The sequence below is a fragment of the Mytilus californianus genome, unplaced genomic scaffold, assembly GCF_021869535.1.
Source record: "Mytilus californianus isolate M0D057914Y unplaced genomic scaffold, xbMytCali1.0.p SCAF_9, whole genome shotgun sequence".
Taxonomy (NCBI): domain Eukaryota; kingdom Metazoa; phylum Mollusca; class Bivalvia; order Mytilida; family Mytilidae; genus Mytilus; species Mytilus californianus.
In genome coordinates this window covers 24611281-24637063 of record NW_026262745.1, presented here as the reverse complement: position 1 = coordinate 24637063, position 25783 = coordinate 24611281, and the positions used below count along the sequence as shown (strand labels likewise).

The window sequence follows — 25783 nt, the reverse complement described above, 5'->3', positions numbered from 1 at the left end:
CAGCAACATATTTCAGTCTCCTAGTACGTATTTGTTGGTCTTTAAATTTCTTGTATTTTAGGAGAAAACTCAATCGCTTATGAAATAAGGAGATGTGGTATGATTGCCAATTAGACAACTTTCCATTAAAGACCAAATGACGTAGATGTTAGCTTGCTTACGTTGCTACAATTGAGATCTCCATATTACCATTCCATTATGAACTGCTTATTCAAAAAGATATTTTGTCACCAAATGATTTATAAAATAGAACATCATCATATATGCTAATATATATTTTGCTCCCTTGACAAAATGCTGGGAGCATATTGTTTTACCTGTGTCCTTCGACAGTCCGTCCCTTACTTGGTATATAGAGTTTATACGGCTATTCTTTTTAGGATTACAGTTTTAAAGCTTTAACTTTTAAATTATGTACTTGGTGTTAGTACATATACAATACGCGCATCTTGTCAGATTTTAATTTTTTTATTACAGGTTGCTGAATTTGGCATTTTGATAATATATTGCACCAAGTTTTTTGTTTACCTATATTGCATGTATATTCTCAGGATCACTTTTTTTTAATAATTTTCCACGAATGACAGCGCGCAGAATATTGAACTTTGTCTATTCAAGTGAAATTTTGCATACAGTTTGCAAGGTTTGTCCGACTAACTACGCACACAACCCACACGTTTACATCATACAGAGTATACTATATTTATAGAATACGTATTTTATCAGGATGTTGATTTTCTTTATAATTTTCACAACTAACAGAATGTGTAATCTTTTTTGACGGCTGCATCAAATGTGTCTTTTAGACATAACTTTTCAAATTGTATTGTATCGTCCTGAAAATCCATGAAATATTTGCCACTGGACGTTAAGCAACCATCAATCAATTAATTCAAATTGTACTTCAATATCACTGTTTACATAAAATTTTTGAAGCACTTTATTTTATTCATGCATGGATACATCGGTGTCATCAGCATTGTCTAGTTTGGTAGGGTTAAGTAAAGTTGAAGATTCAGTTTTGAAATCTAAAAGTGCACCCAGTTAGGACGAAATAAAATTAACTCATTAGAATGTTATATTGAATTATTAGGAAATTTCCGACAGGGGGAATGAAAATAAAATAACAAACACCATTCAGATCCCGTTACATTTTTTTTTTCAATCCCTCTGAATAAAAATAACGTTATTCTGTATTCCGTAACGTCACATATTTTTGTCAATTTCTAAGCGTATCGGTCATCTTTGAAGCGATTTATCTAAAAAACAAGGATGGTGACATATGTTTTTTTATACATGTATGGATTTGGTGTACAATCCTGGATATTATGTTAGTTTTTAGTCTTTCTCCGTATATGAGAAAATAGTCATCCATTGAAAAATCTAGAATAGTAAGTTGAAAAAAAGGCATTTTCCCTATATATCTATGTAAATTTGGCGCCAAAATTGACATTTACTTATCAAAATTACAAAAAAAACAAGAATGGTGACCCCCATTTTTTATTTCATATTCCGATGTAACTCGATTCAAAGTACCAGTGTGCCAAAAAGTTTAGAAATCGGGAGATATGCCATTCGGTATCGTGTTACCTTAAGGCAATCTTTACCATTCAGTGCTTACAAGCACTTTGATTATTGTTCTAGAGTTATTCCCATTTACAAATGAAAAAATTGCTGAATTTTTAGTTTCCGTTCTCTAACTTGAGTTTGTCTTAAATTAATGTAATGAAATGTATATATAATGCTTTTTACCACAAAACTCAGTTTAATTTGTTTCCGTTCTCTAACTTTAGTTTGCCTCTACCAAATGTTATGAGACTTATACACAATGCTTATTACCACTAAATACAGATCAAGTTTGAAATTGGGTGGTGTCACTTTTACCGTTCCTTAGTTATGCCCCTTTATAAACATAAAAATTGCTGAATTTTCCGTTTCCATTCTCTAACTTTAGTTTGCCTCAACCAAATGTTATGAAACTTATACACAAAGCTTATTACCACTTTATACAGATCTAGTTAGAAATTGGGTGGTGTCACTTTTACTGTTCTTGAGTTATGCCCCTTTATAAACATAAGAATTGCTGAATTATTTCCGTTCTCTAACTTCAGTTTACCTCAACCAAATGTTATGAGACTTATACACAATGCTTATTACCACAAAACTCAGATCAAGTACAAATTTAGGTTGAGTCACTTTTATCGTTCTTTAGTTATGTCCCTTTATATCTTTATATGATATGCAAGCGGGGGCATCATCTGTGTCCATGCATGGACACAATCCACATTTATTTGTCAATAATAAGATAACAGATCTTCAATATGGATGCAAACATGAAAATGAATTCTTTTTGTTTATGAATTTTGTTTACAGGAATGAATGAAGGAAATTGTGATGATAACCATAACCAAACAGTGGCACTGCCTATGCCCTCTATCAAAACTGCTCGTCCCTCATTGGCCAAAATAATACTGTCTCAGGAATCAGATGCTGCCAAACAGCTAGCCCTGAACCATGTATTAACAGCATTACAAATTATTTATGCAAGGTAAGTTATTGATAGTGTCAAAATCATGTGTTTACAACCTTATATGTATTGTTACTTTTAACTAACATTTGATTTTGATTTTTGGTGTTTTAACGCCACTTTTAAGCACCGCTTTTGGACTATTTTGTGGCGGCCAGTTTTTATTGGTGGAGGAAGCCGGAGTGCCTGGAGAAAACCACCGACCTTCGATAGGAAAACTGACAATCCTAGTCAATTCAGATTGGAGTCGAGTGCACCCGCACGAGCAGGGTTCGAACTCACAACCTCAGTGTTGACTGGCTAGTGATTACAGTAGTAACTACTTAGACCACTCGGCCACCGAGGCCCCCTTTTAACTAACACCCTTCAAAGTATTCATGTTAGGAAAAAAAGTAAGGGAGGGTTGGACACCACATGATATTTTTTCTGAGAGTAATAAATGTGAAAAGCAAAAACAATTTTGTATAAATGAAACTAAAAATTGATTATTATGGGATAAAAAAAGTGCTTATCCAAAATCCCCCCCCCCCTCCCCCCCAATCCCATCTCTACATTTTTTCCTGGAATGGCCATTAGGTATTTTTATATATAACGATAATATAGTTCAAATTTAATAAGTAACTTAATTAACTTCTACTATCTTATTTACTCCTTCAAACATTACAGTACATCAGAGAAATACTTGTCCCTTAAGTGATAGAAATGTCTTAGAATGTGTTATAGTGTGTTTTTTTTTTTCAACAGGGAAGCAGTTGTCAGTTCTTTAACTAGAGAAATTCAAGCTGTACCAGTAACATCAGAAACCTTACAGAACCCTATCACTATGTCTAACATTACACTAGAGGACAATTCATCTGCAGTATCCCCTGAACCAGACACATCAACAACAGAACCACCAGAGGTATAAGTTCTATGCATTCTAAACATTTAGATTTTTTTATACCCCTGCTTTAAAAAAGTGGGGGTATACTGTTTTACCTCTGTCTGTCCGTCCATCTGTTAGTCCGTCCATCCGTCCCATGAATATTTTTCATCGCATCTTTCTCAGGAACTACATCAGAAGGATTTATATAAGTCAGCTATACCGTGTGATGCGTTTTCAGATTCATCACTCAACAACTTCCTGTTTACCGAACACTTACATATTTTTACACTATTAAATTATCTGGTTGCGGCGGGGTATCATCAGTGAGCAGTAGCTCGCAGTTTTCCCTTGTAAAGAATTTTTGTCTAAAAATCAATGTGGTTAGTATTTAAGAAAAATTAATGTGTTTCATACTACAAAATTTTCATTGTGTTTAATATATTACAAAAAATGATTGTGTTTAATATTTAAAAAAAAATGATTGTGTTTAATATTTCAAAAAAAACGATTGTTTAATATTTATAACAAAACAAAATTTGTGTTTGTTTTTACCAAAAAAAAAACAAACATTTCTACACTAAAAAAAAATCATTGGGTTTTATATTTTAAACCAGATCCTGGTGTTTATAGTACATGGACACATTCATTATTGAGATAAGAACCAAATACAGTTTAGTCTGTTTGTTAAAAAATGACAGTATCATTCTTATAATTATGTCGTCTGTTTTAGATTATTTCCCATACACTGCAACAAGGATATCGTTATAAGGCATTGTATTGAGATACTCAAAAACAATTATAAATAATTTTATTCTGTTTTTAGCACCCTTACGGAGACCATTTTACATTTCCCAGCATGCATAGCTTAGCCTTCAAGGTTTCCCCAGCAACCAGCATTATGGTGGAAACTTTCACATCAACAGATGAAGTAACCAGTACAATAGACACAATCAACACAGCCTATCCTCCAGGATTAGATGATTTCACTAACAAACTGACAGCTGATGATGCTAGGGTCCTTGTAGACTTGCTGAAGTTGTCTGTAGCATTGAGAGTTGGTGAGAAAGGAAAAGAAAGCTTGTCTGACATTCTGACTTGTCTGGGAAAGGCTTATCCTTCTGTAAGTTTTTCACTCTTGACGTCTCAAACTTATTTATGTAACTAATTGCACCTCCTGCAAACAAAGTTTTTGTTGTTATTTTTTAAGGGGGGAGGAGGGAATGGTATATAGTAATCAAACTTCCCATTCATCTATCTGCCTGTCTGTCCATGTGCCTTGTAAGCACAACTCCTAAACAGCTAGACAGATATTGACAAAACTTAATACAGTGAAAGAATAAGTACTGCCTGAGGATATGCAAGAAGGAATATCATTCCAGTTGCACATGTTGAATGGGAGATAATCAAATTTACTTACTTCAATATTGTCTAGTGAGGCTTGGGGTATCCTTTTGTGAGTTCACTCATAGATCTAGTTTTGAACAGTTTACATATGCATTTGTGAGAAAACACTTTGAAATCTTGTCAATGGTGGAATATTAAAAAAATTCAAAAAAGTGTTGTCAATTATCTGATTCTTTTATCCCTTCATACAAATTTTTGGGGGGTTGAAAAACTACTTGTATTGCCACTGAAGATGATTTACACAGAAACATTGTCAGTTTATGGACTGTTAACTAACTGATATATAAGTCAAAATATTCTCCACTGTTTTACTTTGTTAAAGGTTGCTGAAATGTTATTAGAGTTATGTGTGACTGAATTGGAAGATGTTGCCTCAGACAGAGAAACTGGTAGGGTAGCAGCTAAACCTGTTGTACAAGAAAGTACACATCCATATACAGATGACACATCATTAACAGGTCATGTTAAAATTCCAGGTAAGTCAACTAAACCATCAGTAGTCATTTGTCCTGTCATGGTGTGCATACTGGAAACAGAATATTTTTGCAATATCAATAGATGACTTTTTCATGCTGGGGTTAAATTCTTGCATTGAATGATAAACGAGCCCTTTGCATCAATATTGTTGCTTTGTACAAACTTTGTGTTTGTCAGATAATTTTGAGTATTTTACTCTATTGCGAAATAAGGGAAAATAACCCCAGACAATAATTTCCAAGTTGTGATGATTTCTGATAACAATATTATCTATATATTTTGGTCTCCAATTGGTTTAACTTTAAGTAGTTCATCTATAGTTATCACTAGCCTGTCACTTAAGTTATGAGTTTAAACCCTGCTCTTAGCAAGGTGAGTTTGACTCCGATCTTAATTGACTAGGCTTGCCATTTTTCCTGCTGAAGGTTGGTGGTTCTCTATTGCTACTTTAATTTTCTCCACCAATAAAAACTGGCTGCCATGAAATAGCCAAGTGTGTTGCAAGTGGTTTTAAACACCAACAATCAATCAATCATTCAATCTTGGTTAAGACACAGAAAAAGTTATTTGATGAGAAATTATAGTATCATGCGTAAATAAATAAGTATCGTTTATTTTACATATTTCTGATGGGAAAGTTCAAACTTTCAGGTGCTGAAGCTTTGAGAGTAGAGTTTGATCGTCGCTGTTCCACAGAAAGACGACATGATCCACTGACAATAATGGATGGATCTGGTCATACAGTTTCCGTCAGATCAGGTAAATTGTTGCTATTTATGGTATACCTGTTTAGTTGTGATAACTGTTTCCTGTTTAAAAATTATTCTTTTAATAAGGTCTTTTTGTAATTTTTAACTAAATTCTGATATGAAGAGCATTTAAAAATTTGTAAAGCAATAAGAAAGAATGTATGATTTAGAAAATGAAGGAATATGATATTTAAAGAAAAGGAATACATTAGTTGATATGAATGAAAGGAATTGTGAGGTACATGTAAACATCAACAAGACAGCAACCCAGTTACATAAATCAACCAAAAGATATCTAGAGGTCTTAAAAATTATGATTGATATCCTCTTTAGCATAATTTAACAGTATTTACATGTAAAACTTTAAAGATAATATATTTGTGTTTAAACAGGAAGAGAATGGACTGACTGGTCACAGGAGCTGAGAATACCTGGAGACGAGTTACGATGGAAGTTTACCAGCGACGGATCTGTCAATGGATGGGGATGGTGCTTTACTGTTTATCCTATCATGCCATCAGCGACACCAATGGACATTTTATCTGATAGAACAATTCTGTCTCGTCCCTCTATAGATCTAGTCACATGTTTGTTAGATTTTAAATTAGATCTGAGTTTAGATAAGGAAGTAGTGAACAGACTGGCTGCTGCTTTAGCAGCTTGTGCTCAACTAAGCTCACTTGGTAAGTTCTTTTTACATATGTGATAAAACAATATTAAATATGTTAGCAAGGATGAGATTTTACAAATGAAGTAACTTTTATTATAGTACAAGACATCCTATCTTAAATTAAAGCTTATTTCTCTTAGTATGAGATTTCTTGATTTGGAAATTTTGAGATGCATTTTATCAGCATGAAATAGAAATAAGTATGATGAACAGTTTCTATATTAAAATTATGATGGCTATCTTGGACCTCAAATAATTTGTATAGATATACATGTACAGATGCAGTTTATTTATTTTGAAGAGAGATATTTTATCTCATTTTTTTTTAAAAGTACAGAAAAACTGTATTTTTTCAGAATAACAAAACAACAAAATATATATCTGTATAACTGTGATCAATTTGTTCAAAAAAACTTTCAAGAATAAATGCACCCAAGTCGTGAAAATTTCCGTATAAATTAAGATAAATTTTAGTTTAAAGATTTTTGTTAAAAAAAAAGATAATGAATTTTAATACAAAAATAAGGAGATGTAGTATGATTGCCAATGAGACAACTATCCACCAAAGTTCAAATGAAGTAGATATAAGCAATTACAGGCAACCGTAACTTTATTTTGTTTTGTTAGGTGCTGGACAATGAAATTTTAATTTATTTTGTTTTGTTAGGTGCTGGACAGAGAATGTGGGCATTACAGAAGCTAAGGACATTAATTAGTGCCAAATCTTCAGATCAGTCACTGAACATAAATGCTTTATTATCTAGTCCTAGTCCAGACACGCCTGATTCTGACACGGCACAGAAATCATATGTAAGAACTTATTAGATCAAAGCATTATACTTTTGTAGAATACCAGCAAAAAAATCTTTGTCAGTTATCTATAGTAGTACACATATTAACTCTTTCCAATAAGATAAAATCTATTTAGAGGCTGATGGTATCAGCTTTTCACAATTGTTAAAATCGGAGAGTATTCAGCACTTGCTAATAAAATAATTGAAAATGACTGAAAAATTATTATTTATGACGTAATGATTTGGATGTACAATAGGTATGATGTTTATCAAAAGTATTAGATTTCAATTGATTACATATTTGAAAAGATGAGTATCAGCTGTTGTAAATGTATCTAATTTTTATTCTAAATCAATGGTAAATTATTCATTTCGTTAGTATTAAATGTTAATTAATGGAAAATTGGTCATTTAATTAATATTAAAATTCTAAATCATCACTATTTAAATAACATGATCAATGTACAGCTGTTGTAAATGTATCAGATATACATTATGAATCAATTGTAAATTACTCATTTCTTTAGCATTAAATGATAATAAATGTTAAAATATGGTCATTTGATCGATATTAAAATTCTAAATCAATGGAAAATTAGTCATTTTATTTTTCTTGGTATAGAATTCTCAGTTTTAATGTACCATGAAATCCACACAAAAGTTGTATACCCTGCAAATAGTATTAGAGCAAAATCTGTCATTACCAAAGTTAGAAGATTTTGTTTTAATTATATATAGTTTTTTTTTATTTACATAGGATAAATTACTGAAAATATGCATCACATTAGTTTAGACAGGTTTCTCTTTAAGGAATTTTTCCAGTGATCTGGTTTATGTAAGGGGTGATTTTGACAGATTTCTGGTTTAAGGTTTCTAGTGTAAATGTGAAGTATGTGTGAATGAGACCGCTAAAAGACATCTAGAGGTCAACATATGGTCTTTAACAATAGAAAAGTGTCTATGCAAAATGTCAAGCTCTTAATCGCCAGGAGTGAAGAAAATGTGTGAATAGATTTAATTTAGACTATAAAAGATCTGGGATCAATACCTAGTTCTTAAATGAATGAAAACAACTTCTGCATGTAACAAATGACAACCACTCACAAGGTTTCAGTCTAGAATTGTAAATATTATGACTTGATATTATACTTTTGGTGCACAAACTTGATAAAATAATTGCTACCATTTTTAGGCTTTGAATGGGACTGCAGTACATTCACTAGTCCAGGGTTTACCAGAAGCTTTACAGAGACAATATGAATATGAAGATCCTATAGCCAGAAGTGGAAAACATTTAATGCATAGTCCGTTCTTTAAGGTAACATTATAAAACAGTCCCAAATGTAAAATGTTAAACCCTTGTATTATTTTTAATAATGAATGAAGAGTTGTATAAATACTTGATAATACAGATTATAACTGACACTTATATTTTAGAAAAGAGAACATCGATTTTGAGCATTGATTATTATATTTGTTTGAATAAAGTTATTTTACTTAAACTTTCTCTTTGATAAGACCAAGTTTTAAATTTCAATATTAATAAAGAAGATGGTTAGTGTGACGGGGAATTCAATAACACAGAAAAACTCACAAAAAAATTTTGAAGAGCAAAACATGTTCTTCAACAGTTTTAGACAATTATCTTTACCATGTATGTATATTTTGTAAATACTTTTGACAGGTGCTTGTAGCATTAGCTTGTGATTTAGGATTAGATACACTACCTTGTTGTACTGAGGCTCACAAATGGACATGGTTCAGACGATACTGTATGGCAGCAAGAGTTGCCATATCAATAGTCCATAGAACACAACTGCCAGTACCATTTGCTGATGAAGTTCGTAAAAAGATCCAAGATTTGGCTGCTGATGGTGAAGAAATGACTAGAAAACACGAGGACCATCAAATATTCAAAATAGAACAAGATGAACAATTGTTAATATGGCTAAATAGGTTTGTTTATACTTAATCTGCAAATATTTTACTGGCAAGACAAAGGTTGTTATCAAGAAAACAATTCTCATTTTCCACCTTGTATCACTAGATACATTTGATATTGTTTGTTTTAAATGGTTATTATGAAGGTAAGTTGAATTCATTAAGTTTATTCTAATACACACATATTCAGCCATATCAGGTGTAATGTTGAGAATTGCTTCTTTGTAAGAGTATACCTGTGTTAAGAGAGTTTTCCCTAGTTGTGATATTAGTAATGAGAGATCTGCTGTCTTAGAAATGATAACCAGATTGCTTTAAAGAAGTCAGTCAAATGATGATTTAAAGGTCTTTGGATGATATATACAAGGTAGTATATTGGAAAAATTAAATTCCCCATTAAGAGTAGTGAAATTATATTGATTTAATTCTCTTCTTAAATTTAATTTATTTTTTGTTGGAAGCAGATTTAATACATTTGCTGTACATTTTCCTGCAATATATTTTTTTTTAATTACAGGAAACCAGAAGACTGGACATTATCATGGGGAGGTAGTGGACAAATCTGGGGATGGGGTCATAACCACAGAGGTCAGCTTGGTGGAGTTGAAGGGGCAAAGGTCAAACTACCTGTCGGTTGTGAAGCATTAGCTACCCTTCGACCTGTACAGATGATTGGTGGAGAACAAACATTGTTTGCTGTTACTGCTGATGGCAAGGTAAAAAAAATGATGTCATTCTGTGGACTCATTATTATTCGTGGGATACCAATTTTGGGTACAGGTAAACTACGAATTCAAAATTTCAAAAGAAGTCAGATTTCTATAAGCTTTTATATATTGCATAAGTTAAATTTAGTTTTAAGTTTATCCATGAAAATTTTTCGTCCCTGTAATATATGTATATATATATCCTGTACACTTAAAAATACTTTGTGTATTGTGATTAGATGTCCTTGTTTAATACCTACGAGAAAATAACACCTCCTGAAACATAAGCAGATTTTTTATCAGGTATAGTTAGAGTAGGGAATAAGGCGTCTGCGCAATGCTAAGCAGTGTTGTCATAGAAGTGAGAAGTGAAAAGTACAGGTTCCAGCCCCGCTCAGGGAGAAAGTAAAGAATTAGGTCTACTCTAACATTGTTAGGTTGATTCTCTAGGCACTTTATATATATATAAGTCTAAATTGAAAACAACGTTCAAACCTATGATTGCGTTGGATAAAAACCGCAATTTTTATACGGGTGCATGCAAAACAAATTTCTTGGTAGAGGGGTCTAAATACAGCACAAACAACATTTTCCAAAAGACCAAAAAAGTGAAAAAGTATATTTAAACAAAACGCATTTGACTAACTGGTCGAACAACGGATGTTCTTAAACCCTGCTGACTGCCATTGGCAATTGCCAAATAAACGGATCACAAGATGTAACAAAATGGATCTTTATTATAAATTTAATACCAGACAGAAAACAATAAACTTGCGGAAAAGATGGTATACCACAAACATGAGGTGCAAAAATTTGTACACCATATCCGGATTTCGACAATGAATGTCTCTTCAGTGATGTTAGGAATCGAAACAGTATTTGGAAGGCCATATAATTTACCTCAATTTAGGATAGACTCTTGAATTTTGAAGAGTCAAAATAGGATGAACGGATCATATAAACCCGAAGCCAAATATAATACAAGCCCAAACGAAAAAATATAAACAAGTCTAAATTGAAAACAACATTCAAACCTATGATTGCGTTGGATAAAAACCGCAATTTTTATACGTGTGCATGCAAAACAAATTTCTTGGTAGAGGGGTCTAAATACAGCACAAACAACATTTTATATAAAATCTAAAGATTTGCACAACGGTACTAATAAGATCTTATATTATTACCGTTGTGCAAATCTTTAGACTTATATATAATTTTTTCCATATCTGCACAGCATCATCTATTCTAGAGGATCCGGTACATATTAAATTTGCTGGTTGGTCCTTTTTATAGACTTCTATATATATAATTGTATATATATGTAGTTTGGTTTTGATAGATAATGAACAGTGTAGATAGAAAAGCATTTCCAGATATAGGAAAATTGTTGGGCTGAAAAAGAAAAAAAAGGAGAAAAAAAACGTCTTATATATAAGTCTACAGTTGTGCATAATACGTGTACCAACTAATGTCTAGGGCAAAATAGTGCATATTATACATGCCCAAATATGGTAATTGCATATATATTTTTGGGTAAGGAATGCATGAATTGCAATCAAAACCATATGGTACTGACTTGATATCTAAATCTTCCAAGTTTTATCACTACTTTTGAGATACACAAAATATAGTGCATTGATCATAACATTCTAAACATCCTACCCATGAACATTTTCAGAAATTCATCAATAAAATATATGCTCAGATACTGAAGTTACAAAACGATGTTATACTTGCATCACTTGTGCAAGGTGCAGGAATCTAATATCTGTTCTAAAAATATCAATGATGTCATTGTTAAAGTAATCTTTAATTTAGGTATATGCTACTGGATATGGAGCTATAGGTAGACTTGGTATTGGTGGAACAGATTCCGTAGCACATCCTACATTATTAGAATCCATACAACATGTGTTTATAAAGAAGTTAGCTGTTAACTCCGGTGGTAAACATTGTCTAGCTTTGTCAGCTGATGGAGAAGTTTACTCCTGGGGAGAAGGAGAAGATGGTAAACTTGGTCATGGAAATAGATGGTGAGTATGAGTACACTTTAAGGTTTATAAAAAATATTCAAAGGGAGATAGGGAATAAGCCTTATGAATTTGGTTCTCATATGTCAAAGTTCAAGGTTGTTTTTCTTTGGGAAAGGGGGGGGATTGGTTTCAGTGTTCACATTTTTTAAAATTGAAGTACACCTTAAAGTCACTTTATTGGTCAGCACACATCAAAGTAATAATCTACAAATTACTGTTAAATTGAATGTGTTCTTTGTCCCTAAAACATACTATTTTACATTATTTAGATACAAAACAGACCATACATGGCACTCATTTTTTGCAAGTGTTTTCCCCACATCTGTTGGTAGTTCAAACTTTTTACTAGTTTTATTTATTTTCTAGTACATGTGATAGACCAAGAGTTATAGAATCTCTAAGAGGAAAAGAAGTGAATGACATTGCAGCAGGAGGTGCACACAGTGCTTGTATAACAGCCAATGGGGAGCTGTATACATGGGGCAAAGGTCGTTATGGCAGACTTGGTCATGGGGACAGTGAGGATCAATCAAAGCCAAAGTTGGTAGAGGCACTGAAAGGATACAGGGTAATTGATGTCGCATGTGGAAGTGGTGATGCTCAAACACTGTGTATTACAGATGATGATAACGTTTGGTCATGGGGTGATGGAGATTATGGAAAATTAGGTAATTTCCATTAGACAATATGAACCAGGGACATGCTACTGTAAACATGTTCCCTATATACTCTCTGTAGTCAGCTTACCTGTTTATTTATTTGCTACGTAAACAAAACATGCCAGAGTAGGGTTTGGCACCATTTAAAAAGAAAGATAAATATACATGTAGTTAAACTTGTAGTAATTTTGGCATCTAAGTTTGACTTTATGTGAAAAATATTTCATAAAAGAAGGTAGACCCAAAATATCATGAAATACTATGAAATTATCTTTAAAAAATAAAAACAAGACATACTGATTTTTTCCCCCTAGGTCGAGGTGGTAGTGATGGTTGTAAGATACCTATGAAGATAGATGCACTTTATGGACAAGGGGTTAGCAAAGTAGAATGTGGGTCTCAGTTCTCTGTAGCATTAACCAGAGCAGGTGCTGTGTATACATGGTGAGTACCATTTAAAAAGTTCCTTTGGGTCGAGATTATTTAATTTAAAATGCAAAACAATTCATCTGTTTCATTTATAATTTTTCAATTGGCAATTTTGTCAATCATGGTAACAAAAAAAAATGTGAATATTTCTGTTTGAAAACTTTTCTTTAAGTTAAAATAAATAAAAACCACATCCGCTAAATAAAGCTAAGATTATTATGTATGCTGTGTACTTTTATTACAGGGGTAAGGGAGATTACCACAGATTAGGACATGGTACAGATGATCATGTGAGACGGCCTAGACGTGTGTCAGCATTACAAGGGAAGAAGGTGATAGATATAGCCTGTGGATCTCTGCACTGTGTAGCATGTACTGATGCAGGTAAAAAATCCATGCAGATAATGTTATCTCAATGTATTTAATGTAGTTCGTTAGCAGCAACTTTAACAGTGATCAGTTGTTGTGTGAGTGCTTTTCAGATCTCTCAGACACCTACTTCGTGTTTTCCAATTCTTTGAATTATTAGTAGGGATATGCTTAGCACAACAATGTGTACAACATCTTGTTTGTATTTAAAAAAATAATAAAAGTAGAGATTTAAATCTAGCAAAGTCATTGCGTATTTTTTTTGACTACTGGTCAGGAACGAAACTGTTACAATATGTAATTTGAATCATGAGTCTGATCATTTAGATTGTCTGCTCCTATGAAAAGTGTAGTATTTTATTTTAGACATTCATTTCAAAACTGGTTTATTGACCAATATGTAAGTGTCAGTTATTATCATGAATTAAAAAGTTTATTTCTTTGTTTTGGCTGTATACAGGAAACTTTCATTTTAGATACACATTTGTAGACATAAAATGTTTTTTGGACAAATTACAGGTGAGGTGTACACTTGGGGTGACAATGATGAAGGCCAGGTAGGAGATGGTACAACTAATGCTATACAGAGACCTAGATTGGTTGCTGCATTAACAGGTATTTGATCTTCTTTGATTGGTATTTGGGATGCACCTATTTATTTAGGATTTAAAGAGATACAATCATCCATTATTGAAAAATAGAGAAAGTGCATTTCAGAGAAGAAAATTGAGTAATTGGCATAGTTTGCATGCTATTGGTTAGCAGTGCCAACTTTTGGTTTTGCTTCCAAATATTCACTTATTAGTATTTGTTTTGAAATCATTATCTAGAATACAAACTCCTTTCACAACTTTGAAATTAAAAGCAAAATTTTTTATCAGAACTCTGATGAATCTTGTTAATTTGAATTGGAATGTAAACAGGACTTCGTACTGTTAATCCTTACAAAATATTCCTGAAATCCATAAATTTTGGATAAGATGAGGTATATTTTTAATCTCTTTGAATTTGATGTAATTAGATACAGTTATGTTCCCAAAGGTGAAGAAATCTAAAGTATATGGAGCTGGAATATGTGAATTGACATGATCAGAACTGGAAACAGCAAGATTATTATGGTTTTTTTTATTTTGTAGGCAAGAAGATAAACAGAGTAGCATGTGGATCTGCACATAGTTTGGCCTGGTCAACAAATAAGCCAGTAAATGCTGGTAAAATTCCCACATTAATACCAATGGAGTACAACCAACTACAGAATATATCAATTATTGTCCTACGTAATAGATTAGTATTACTTCATCACTTCTCTGATCTCTTTTGTCCTTCCATTCCAATGTTTGACCTTCAGGATAAACCTGAACCAGAATATCTGGAGGAGAATACCACTGGCTTAAATAAACTGAGAGGCATTTTAGTGTCGTCTGCAAAAGAAACTGCATTTAGGAAAGTTGTGCAAGCTACAATGGTCCGGGACAAACAACATGGACCAGTAGTGGAATTAAACAGAATTCAGGTTTGTACATTCTGTCAAGAATAATATATACATGTCATTGAAAGGTGATATGGTCTCGTGAATTGTTCATTTTAAAATCTAAAGAATTGTAGGTAATATCATTGTTTGAACACTAAAATGAACATAAGAATACCATTGGATGAAAATCCTTTGTACAGGACATTTATAACAATCACAGCAAGTATTGCCCAGAATGCATTAGATTCTATAGCGATGAATCATAATACTATCAGTAATTACATTTAATGTATGAAATATGTTGATTGGTACACACTGACAGATGTTTTACTGTTAAAAAAAAAATATTCGCTTTTTCGGATAGTGGACATAATTTCTGAATTAAAAATCTTTTAGGATATACATTTTGTATTAAATTGATTTTATCTGTCCAGGTGAAACGTGCTAGAGGTAAAGGTGGATTAGCAGGTCCAGATGGTTCTAAATCAGTGTTTGGACAGTTAGCTGCTAAACAAGCTGTGTTTAATGCTGATAGTCTCATGCTACCACACAGGGTATGGAAAGTCAAATTTGTTGGTAAGTGTCATATATTTAGTTTTTCTCCATTAAAATCAAGGAGAGTCAATTAGGACTATTTTTGCCCATGAAATTGCAGTTTTAAAGAACTACTAACAAATTTGCACATAATATATAGTGACATGCATACAATCAATATATATACAATTTATATAAGATAAGATTTTCAATGTGATGAGTAATTAATAATGTCAAGAAATAACAAAATATTAAAGAGTAGGTTTCTGATAGCTTTTCACATGATATAAAGTGGTTTCTTGGGTGTGCACATATTAATAAAAGTTAATACCAAACAAGTAAATTCAAGAAAATTTGAAATATATGATATAAGGCACATTTCATTTGGAAATGGTAATGAGAGATAAGGAATTTAAATGACAAACTCCAATAAAAATAATTTTAAATATTACCACTCTCAAAGATGATAACCAAGCACTTGCTTATAATAAGAATATCTTTATAGTCACAGTAAGTTGTCAATTGCAGTTCCATTGCTGATACCCCAAAATGGAAATAGCGTTACATCGTTGGTTGAAATTCCATTGTTTATGACCTATTTAACCACTCACAAATTATTGGTGTATGCTTTTAAAAAATATTACCCAGATTGCATTTGATTCTCAAACAGTGTAGTATTAAGCTAAATGTTGTTATGTAGGAGAGAGTGTTGATGATTGTGGTGGTGGCTACAGTGAGTCTATAGCTGAGATGTGTGATGAGTTACAGAATGGATCCCTCAACCTACTCATAGTCACACCTAATGGTCGCGGTGAATCAGGAGCAAATAGAGACTGTTATCTACTCAACCCAATGTTAAAAGGGCATCAACATATCAACATGTTCAGGTTTCTTGGTAAGTCTTTTATTATTGTGTAAAGAAGTCCTATTAAATGTAATCTAAAATGTTTACATTACATGATGTTAAGAGAAATTATTAGTATAGGTAGTACAATAGTTTCTGATGTAAGACCTCTTCATTCATCAGCTTCACTTCATATAAGGGAAGTTTCATGGTACATTTAAGTTTAATTTCTTAGTAAATCATACTCTGACTTCAAGTCTCATTGCTTATTATGTGAAAGTGGTTGATTGATTGATTGCTGTCTACATTATGTCCAGTGGCAAATATTTTATGCATGTTTAGGACAACACTTGAGCATCACAGATAAACATTACTGGTACAATATTTAGCAGTAGCACTTTGATGATTACTCAATCCTGCATATTTCTTATAATGTTTACCGAGCTGTAATTGGTTGTTTTTTTTCAAACTTATAGACACTGCATTATACCATGGATTCTAAAGATCTAAGAATTTCTGTAGAAACTGTTTATATAACTTAACTTCATACAAGGGGACTTAGATACATTTGTATAACAGAAAATGATGATTGGTGTATTTTCAGGAATGTTGTTTGGTATAGCTATTAGAAGTGGAAGTCCCCTTAGTCTAAATATAGCTGAACCTGTGTGGAAACAATTAGCAGGAATGCCTGTACTTACTATAAGTGATCTGTCAGAGGTAGACAAAGATTTTATTCCAGGTAGGTATCTCTCTGTGAAGATCATTAATTAAAATATCAATATTCAATTTTTATCTCTTTTTTTATTACAAATATACTACTGTCTTGTATGCATTGTAGTAGTTGAGAAACGGATCTCTTCAAAAAATATTTATCTAACAAATGTAATTTGAAAATGAGATATAGGTCATATGGCTCACCACTGTCAAGACAGAGTAAGAAAGATTTTAAAATGCTTCTAAAGGTGAATTTCAACAAATGAAACAACCTTAAAAGTGAATTTTTGAAAGAATACATCTATACAAATAAGTATTGTAGAAAAATATTCTAATGGTGAATTAAGAATTACATACAACCTATTAATTATACATTTAATTTTAGGTCTGATGTTCATAAAAGAAATGGATGATGCAAGTTTGCGATCAGCAGAAATGCCATTTAGTATTCCAAGTGCTTCTGGACAGGAAATCCATCTTAGTTCTAAATATTCAAGAATAGCACCTGAGAATAAGGCTGAATATATCAGACTTGCAATGAATTATAGGTATGTTTTATCACTGTTACTTCAGATATGTTGCATTTTTTTGAATTATTGTGAATTAAGAATTGACAGTAGTTAAGATAGTGATATAATATCTTATTCGCTGATCAAGCCTGTTTATAACACATAACTTTGAATGAGACAACTATCCACAAGAGACCAAATGACATGGAATTCAGCAACTTTTATAAGCTTCCGTTTCTTTGGTGACATTTGATGACAGATATTTGTGATTTCAGATTACATGAGTTTGACGAGCAGGTGAAGTGGGTTAGAGAAGGTATGGCTAAGGTAGTCCCTGTTCCATTACTGTCACTGTTTACAGGGTTAGAATTAGAAACTATGGTGAGTATCTTTAATACATTGAATTTCTGTATTATTTACTGTTAAGTGTTTAGTTTTCGATTTCTAGTGCAGAACCTTTTCTCTTAGTTAAATTCTATTTTTCTTTAAAGAACAAATTTATTCAAGGGATACTTTCATGGTTAAAGCTTAAATGCAAAATAAGCAAAAAATAAACTCACACGCTTTGATTACTTTACACAAAAAGCATCTTTGAGTATCAGGTATATATATATAAAAATTTGAAAAAATTTATATTTTAAAGTTATCCCTCATAAAAAGTTGACCGTAAATGATTTTGGCTATTCTTCTTTAGCTCCGTTTTGGTCATATAGCCAGGGGCGGATCCAGGATTTTGAAAAGGGGGGGCGTAGTATTAAAGATCGCCGAACGGAGCGAGGCGAAAAAATTTTTGGACCCTTTTTTGGCTAAAAAACATAAAATAAGTGTAAAATGCATTTTATAGTTAAAGTGTAGGGTTTGGACATTTTTGGTGCCGTATTCTCTCCATTAATTGTCTATTATGAAATGATTGGATGGATCCAAAGCTTTGTACTATTTAATATATTTGATGAGGGATTTGTCAGTAAAAAATGGACATGGAAAATTCTCGTTTGTTGTATGGTTAGTTAGCATATCCTCACAGATTTCTTGTTGTAAACAAGATATACGGCTATTCAATGAAATTTACAATACGACCGACACGAAGAAAGACAAACAAGCAGTTTTTATCCAAATGTTTGGTTGAAATGTTTCAACCAACAAGGGAAGTGAGGGGTTCCAAATCAACCAAAGGCTACGAATGAGTCGGAAATGACAATGAAGTTGTGAATGACGGTCGACACATGGAGACATAGGCCACACCCAGCAGGCAGGTTGCAGTCGGGCCTTGAAAAAAAGTATTCAGTATATCAGTTCGGCGAAACAGACATTCCGGTCAGATATGGTATTCACATGAAACCCCCATCCCCCAAAAAAAAAATTACGCCCGTTTTTTATTCATCATGTTCATTTAATGCTAAATAATTTTGTTGAAAATATTTTTTTCTAATAGCAAAAAAGTGGACAAGATTATTGTTTTCAATCCAGATACGGCCAGAATTTTTGTTTAAGGCAAAAATCAGGGTCAGAATTTTTTCTCTAAAATATCTCAGACTGCCCCCTCTAATCAAATGGTCCGTACCTTAGATTTATATCTATATCTGGAGCTTACTGATTGGGGATCATTATTCCCCAATATAATAATATTGCTGTGGAACTTTTTTTTTCCTGAGAGTGTAATAGAGTATTACTTTCTGTTGGGTGGAATTGTGAAAGAGAAGTCAATACGTTCTTGCTCAATACTTTGTCGCTTTGAAGGCGTCATGCTTGTCATCCTCAGCCTAAGCAATGTGTTACTGTAATTGACTGTAAAATGACTGAGTGACGTTTTTTTCGACGTACTAGTCAACTCCACCGTAGCGAATCACTTGACTTTGACATAATCAATAATATATTACAGTAAATACGTTCAAAAAATATATTTATAAGTAAAGAATTGTCGTATAAAAATTAAATACACGGGAAATGGCAAAGTTCGCGATGTCTAGTCTGATTAATCATTTTACAAAAAAAAAAACAGAAAAATGTGCAAGCAAAGGGGGGGGGGGGGGGGGGGCGTACGCCCTCTACGCCCCCCTCTGGATCCGCCACTGATAGCTCCTGTATTTATACATATTGGCTTTCAAATTTTTGTTTTTGAGTGTTACTGATGAAGGTAAATCCAGAAAAGAGATTAGAAACAAACGAAATTTTAAATATATCAAATGTAATTTTCACTTTATAGGTGTGTGGCAGTCCTGACATTCCATTGAATTTGCTCAAGTCTGTAGCTACATATAAAGGAATAGAAGCAATAGCGCCATTAATACAGTGGTTCTGGGAAGTTATGGAGGAACTCTCAAACAATGAAAGGTCCTTATTCCTTAGATTTGTTTGGGGACGGACAAGACTTCCAAGGACTATTGCAGATTTTAGAGGCAGAGATTTTGTACTTCAGGTAAATAGTCAGCTTATTGTTTATTTTGAATATAAAATGTTTAATCTAAAGAAAAAATATTAATCAGGTTAAAAAGAAAATAAAATTTGATTGAAGAAAGGGGGGGTGGGAGACAAAAAATAGGTGGGAGAGAAAAAAGATTCTAAAAGTGGGAGGTGGGAGATAGGGGGGTGGGAGGTGGGAGAAGGGTACACCCTGTCCACCCCCTCATGTTATATATAAAAAAAAAATTGGGGGGAAAATCTAGATATAAGAATGCCAGAAATTCATGTCATACAAACTATAAATCTTTTGTCAGTACAAGGCATATACCAGGGTTTCTGCACCCTTACTTTACACACAGTTTAATTTAACATTAGAATAAAACTATTGCAACAACTATAAAGTGAATATAAAAAGCAATTAAAAAATCAAGACTATAAAATCAGAAATCAAAGCAAAGACCAGTCTATAAATAAAAATGTTTCAAATGTTTCAGGTAAACTGCTCTTTGATTTAAAACTATGATTGTCAAAAGTACTTCACTATAAGAAAGTTATGATATATTCTTTGCAGGTATTAGACAAGTACAGTCCACCAGACCATTTCTTGCCAGAAAGTTATACATGTTTCTTCTTGTTAAAAATGCCTAGATACTCATGTAAATCAGTGTTACAAGAGAAACTTAAATATGCCATACATTTCTGTAAGTCTATTGACACTGACGATTATGCTCGTGTAGCATTGACTGGAGAAATGATCGGTGATGTGGACACGCCAGATGTTAGTGATGAGTCTGAGGATATTGATAGTATGGAATCTGATGGAGAAATTATTGACGATATGGATGACTTTTAATTTATTTCAAATTGAGAAGTTTTAAAGTGAAAAATTTGTCTTTTTATAGTGAGCTTATGGATCTGATATTCATGGTGGAAAGTGAATCCTTTCTTGTAAATTTCATAATTTTTACTAGAAATATGATATACATCTAAAGTTTCATCATCAACAATGATACAATTTTGTACCATTTTTCAATAGCTGTCAACAAAATAGGAGTAGCAGAAGATTAGGAGGTTATTTCTTGAATTTGAACAAAGAAGTCATGTATTGGTGAATTTCAGCATTACTGAGACCCAGTTGGTTCATCACTTAACAGTTATATCAAATAAACTTAGTCAAACATAAGTTAAGTTCGTTTATTGTGGTTCCAAGATTCCTTCCTTAAAGGGAACTTAAATTGTTTACCTATGGAATTTTCAATGCTAAAGGGAAATAACTCTCTTGGCAAGGTTTCCTTAAATTGGGTGTTATGAATCTAGATGCTTTATCCATGCAAAAAGTTATTGAAAAATCTTTCAAACAATTATTTTGAAGTTTAAGAAGTAATGAAAAGTATTTGTTTGGCATTTTAAAATTGTTTGCTTTTTAAAGGTTACTTGGTATATAATTATTTCTTATTGTTTATTGGACAACTTGAGAAAAATAAATATATATAAAAAAAAAATGAATAAATATTCCAATATCTATAACACAACATGAGGTGAAAATACTGTAGTTATCTGGGTATTTTGTTTATTTATTAGGTGCATTGTCAATGCAGAAAACAAAAAAAAATATTTCTTAATTGATACCCATTAAATGATAGTAAAATAAAACCTGATAATATTGCTTTGTAAATAACTTTGATACATGACACTGCATCAGAATGTTGTGATATAATTTGTCCAAATTTTTGTCCTGCCATTAAGACAGTAACACATGAAGTTACAAATACCAGTATTATTAAGTTATGCTTTCAGTTTTGTGATAGTGCCTCATCAGATGTATCTGTATAGATATTTGTTGTTAGTGCTATTTGTGATCAGTTTTTCTGGAAGAATTATTAGAACAAGCAGAATTTTATTTTTATGAATGTAAAAGTAGAATGATATTCTTAAAGAAGATCCACCTAAGATAACTAAGAACTAATAGACCCAACAAAATTTAGTTGAAAAAAAATAAATGATATTTTACAGTTTCTTTTGAACTGTTTTATATCTTGAATTTTACATGTGAAAATGATAAAGTTGTTGTTATCAATTTGTTTTAAAGTGAATTTACTTTGTTTTTAATTGTGCAAACTATATATGATGACATAGTTGCAATTGGGTAGCTACAAGCAGAATATCATAAAATAAATTGGAACTGCATACTGCAAATACATCACATGACAGTTTCATGTACACAAAATATTTCATGACGTAAGTTTTTTATACAAGACATTTAAACCTCAGTTTGCTCAAAACTGATCAAGAGGTGTTAAAAATTATGTCCATCTTTTATAACAGAACTGTTGTCTAATTAAAGTGCAGAGTTTTTAATTCATGCTTTGTTTAAAATACTGTTTTTTATAAAAAGCTCTGTTTTTTACGAAAAGCTCAAACCAAGATGGAGACTTACAAAAAAAGGATGCCTATTAAGGAATAGAATACTCATGGAATATCTGATGTAACATGAGCTGTGTGATACAATACATTTATATACTGTTGTCAATTGTTGAATCATGAATAAATTAGAATTAAAATATTTTTCGTTGGTTGCTACACTGTATTCTGTACCCCTTTCGAAACCTAATTCTCTGTACGAGTTATGATTAGAAACCCCTGTTACAAATGCCGATTCTAACCAAAACAAACTTACAGCTATCATCTCGGATATTGACTATCATAGACTTTTCAGACTGTTTGGCACAGATGACTCAGAGTCAAAAATCTTTCTGCCTGTGTAATTTAAAGATAAGTCTGTTCTGATGATCTTGTATACCTATATTGTATATATATTGCGACTAAAATTGTTCCGTTACAAACATGTTTTACAAGATTTAAAAATGTTGAAACTTCAAGCCTTAACACATTAGCAAGTTCCCCATTCCTATATAATTAGGGCCCCGCCCAATGGCGGACGCCCTATAGTGATCAGTCTGTCCGTCCGTCCGTCCGTAACAAATTGTGTCCGCTCTATATCTAGAGAACCGTTATGATTTCAAATTTTATACTTGACATGTATATTAACCAACACCAGAGTGTGTGTCATAATGTATGTACAACTTCCTAGGTCAAAGGTCAAGGTCAAAAACTTTAAAGTTGACAATCCCATGTCCTATGGTAAATATCGTGTCCACTCTATATCTTGAGAACCGTTATGATTTCAAAGTTTATACTTGACATGTATATAAACCAACACCAGAGGGTGTGTTATAATGTATGTACAACTTCCTAGGTCAAAGGTCAAGGTCAAAAATTTGGTTTTAGTTGACAACCCCATGTCCTATGGTAAAGATCGTGTCCGCTCTATATCTTGAGAACCGTTATGATTTCAAAGTTTATACTTGACATGTATATAAACCAACACCAGAGGGTGTGTCATAATTTATGTACAACTTCCTAGGTCAAAGGTCAAGGTCATAAACTTCGGTTTCAGTTGACAACCCCATGTCCAATGATAAAGATACAAATTTTTTACCACATATTATTCACAGCGGGGCCCACAGAGATGGCTCCCATCTCAATGATATCTAGTTGGGCTGGCCATGTTATAACTGGTCACTTTAACATTGTCATTAATCCTTTTTGTCTCGCCTGCCATGCAAGTCTCAATATGCGAGACATTAGTATTACTATTCAGCGAAGGCTGTGGCGGCAGCTTTTTAAACTATTTATATAAATCTTTATATTTCAGAAAGTATAAGACCTGGATGCTTCATACCTTGTGTGCAGATACCTTATGTTAAGAAGTTTCCATCTGTCATATGTTCATTGTTCTTCATTTTCATGGTTCATTGACTGTTTTTTGTTAAGTGAAATACTCACTTATTATTAGTAATAGGATAACCTTATTACATGGATCCGTGATCAAAGTTAAAGTTACATGGTCAAGTCCGTTTCTCAGATACTATAAGCAATAGGTCAACTATATTTGGTGTATGGAATGCTTGTACGGTGTACATGTCCGACTGACAGGATTCATCTGACTTTGACCTCAACTTCATGGTTTGTTGGACAATGTTTAGTTTTTATATGACCGCAAAAAATTTTGCGGTCATATATTGGTATCACGTCGTCATCATCAGCGTCGTCCGAAGACATTTGGTTTCCAGACAATAACTTTAGTAAATGTAAATAGAAATCTATGAAATTTAAACACAAGGTTTATAACCACAAAAGGAAGGTTGGGATTGATTTTGGGGGTTATAGTCCTAACAGTTTAGGAATTAGGGGCCAAAAAGGGGCCCAAATAAGCATTTTTCTAGTTTCCAGACAATAACTTATGGAACAGTGTATGGATCTTTCTGAAATTATACCACAAGATTCCATACCACAAAGGGATGGTTAGGATTGGTTTTGGGGGGTTATGGCTCAAACTGTTAAGGAATTAGGGACAAAAAAGGGGGAAAAACAAGGGTTTCCTGGTTAATGGACAATTAAAAAAAGTACAATGTTATGTTTGGATTACCTCCCTTACACTGCTTTTAAATTATGTATAAAGAAATGTTGTATTGTCTTGAGGTGATTAGCTATCAATTTATTTTAAGAAGTTACTATTTAAAAATGCTGATTAAGGAATATTAATTTTAGCCATGATTATGTATGTCATTTTCTATTTTAAGACTTTTATGATGTATTTAAATGGGTAATTATGGTTGCAAACTCCATTGGAAATTTGAATTGAGATTATGACAATATCTTGAGGGAATTTTTTTTTTTTGGGGGGGGGGGGAAGGGGGGGGGGGACAATTTTTTCTCATTTCAGATTTCAGAAATTAAAAAGAAAATTTCTTCAAATATTTTTTTGCAAAAAAAAGGGGGGGGGTAAATTTTTTTTTTTTGGAGGGGGTGGGGGGGGGGGGGGGGGTTAATTCGCAACAGCATAGTATTGCACAAAAGCAAAAAATTGAATATAAATTCAAATCATATAACCAATTCTAAGTTCTTTGACTAAAGTTATTCTGTGTCAGAAACCTATTATGTGTCAAATATTTAATTACAATCCAAACTCAGACCTGTATCAAGGGCGAATATTGTGTCCATTTTTGCCCCAACTGTTCAGGGTTGGACCTCTGCGGTCGTATCCAGCTGTGCTCGGCGAAGCAATTTATTGTGGTTTGGTCTATTTCTCAAATATTACAAGCAATAGGGTCACTATATTTGGTGTATGGAATGATTGTCAGGTGAACATTGTCTGTCTAGCAGGTTTCATCTGACCTTGACCTCATTTTCATGGTTCATTGGACAATTTTTAGTTTTTGTGGTTTGGTCTATTTTTCAGATATTATAAGCAATAGGTCAATAAAATTATTAGTGTATGGAACAATTGTGAGGTGTACATGTCTGTCTGGCAGGGTTTATATGACCTTGACTTCATTTTCATAGTTCATTGGTCAATGTTAAGATTTTGTGGTTTGATCTGTTTCTCAGGTATTATTAGCAATAGGACCACTATATTTGTTGTATGGAACGATTGTAAGGTGTATATGTCTGTCTGGCATGGTTCATCTGACCATGACCTCATTTTCATAGAATATTGATAATGTTAAGTATATGTGATACTTGTAGTAAAACCTTCATATTACAGACTTTCAACATGAATTTAATCATAAGTAAAACAGGCGAGACATTTCAGCCTATGCACTTTGCTTTTTGTTACCCGT

At 32.7% G+C, this 25783-nt stretch overlaps 1 protein-coding gene and 1 long non-coding RNA gene across 4 annotated transcripts in view; one reads left to right on the top strand and one right to left on the bottom strand.

Annotated features, from left to right (window-relative positions):
* Positions 1-22664, top strand: part of LOC127715249 (E3 ubiquitin-protein ligase HERC2-like) — a 131423-nt gene extending 108759 nt beyond the window's left edge. For all 3 annotated transcript variants that reach the window (XM_052221269.1, XM_052221268.1, XM_052221270.1), the window contains 23 exons: positions 2374-2548; positions 3272-3428; positions 4216-4512; positions 5119-5272; positions 5925-6032; positions 6415-6705; positions 7360-7502; positions 8679-8804; positions 9171-9442; positions 9945-10143; positions 11953-12167; positions 12534-12835; positions 13141-13270; positions 13500-13639; positions 14144-14239; positions 14761-15137; positions 15530-15671; positions 16330-16524; positions 17078-17215; positions 17576-17738; positions 17975-18080; positions 19903-20115; positions 20671-22664. In XM_052221269.1, coding sequence (XP_052077229.1) covers positions 2374-2548; positions 3272-3428; positions 4216-4512; positions 5119-5272; positions 5925-6032; positions 6415-6705; positions 7360-7502; positions 8679-8804; positions 9171-9442; positions 9945-10143; positions 11953-12167; positions 12534-12835; positions 13141-13270; positions 13500-13639; positions 14144-14239; positions 14761-15137; positions 15530-15671; positions 16330-16524; positions 17078-17215; positions 17576-17738; positions 17975-18080; positions 19903-20115; positions 20671-20952 — 4421 coding nt within the window. In that variant the 3' untranslated portion in view covers positions 20953-22664. The remainder of the gene's footprint in view (positions 1-2373; positions 2549-3271; positions 3429-4215; positions 4513-5118; positions 5273-5924; positions 6033-6414; positions 6706-7359; positions 7503-8678; positions 8805-9170; positions 9443-9944; positions 10144-11952; positions 12168-12533; positions 12836-13140; positions 13271-13499; positions 13640-14143; positions 14240-14760; positions 15138-15529; positions 15672-16329; positions 16525-17077; positions 17216-17575; positions 17739-17974; positions 18081-19902; positions 20116-20670) is intronic.
* The window catches only part of LOC127715307 (uncharacterized), a 156580-nt gene extending 131112 nt beyond the window's left edge, over positions 1-25468 (bottom strand). The window contains exon 1 of the long non-coding RNA XR_007988282.1: positions 25095-25468. This is a non-coding gene — a long non-coding RNA (uncharacterized LOC127715307). The remainder of the gene's footprint in view (positions 1-25094) is intronic.
* Positions 25469-25783: the final 315 nt, after the last annotated feature.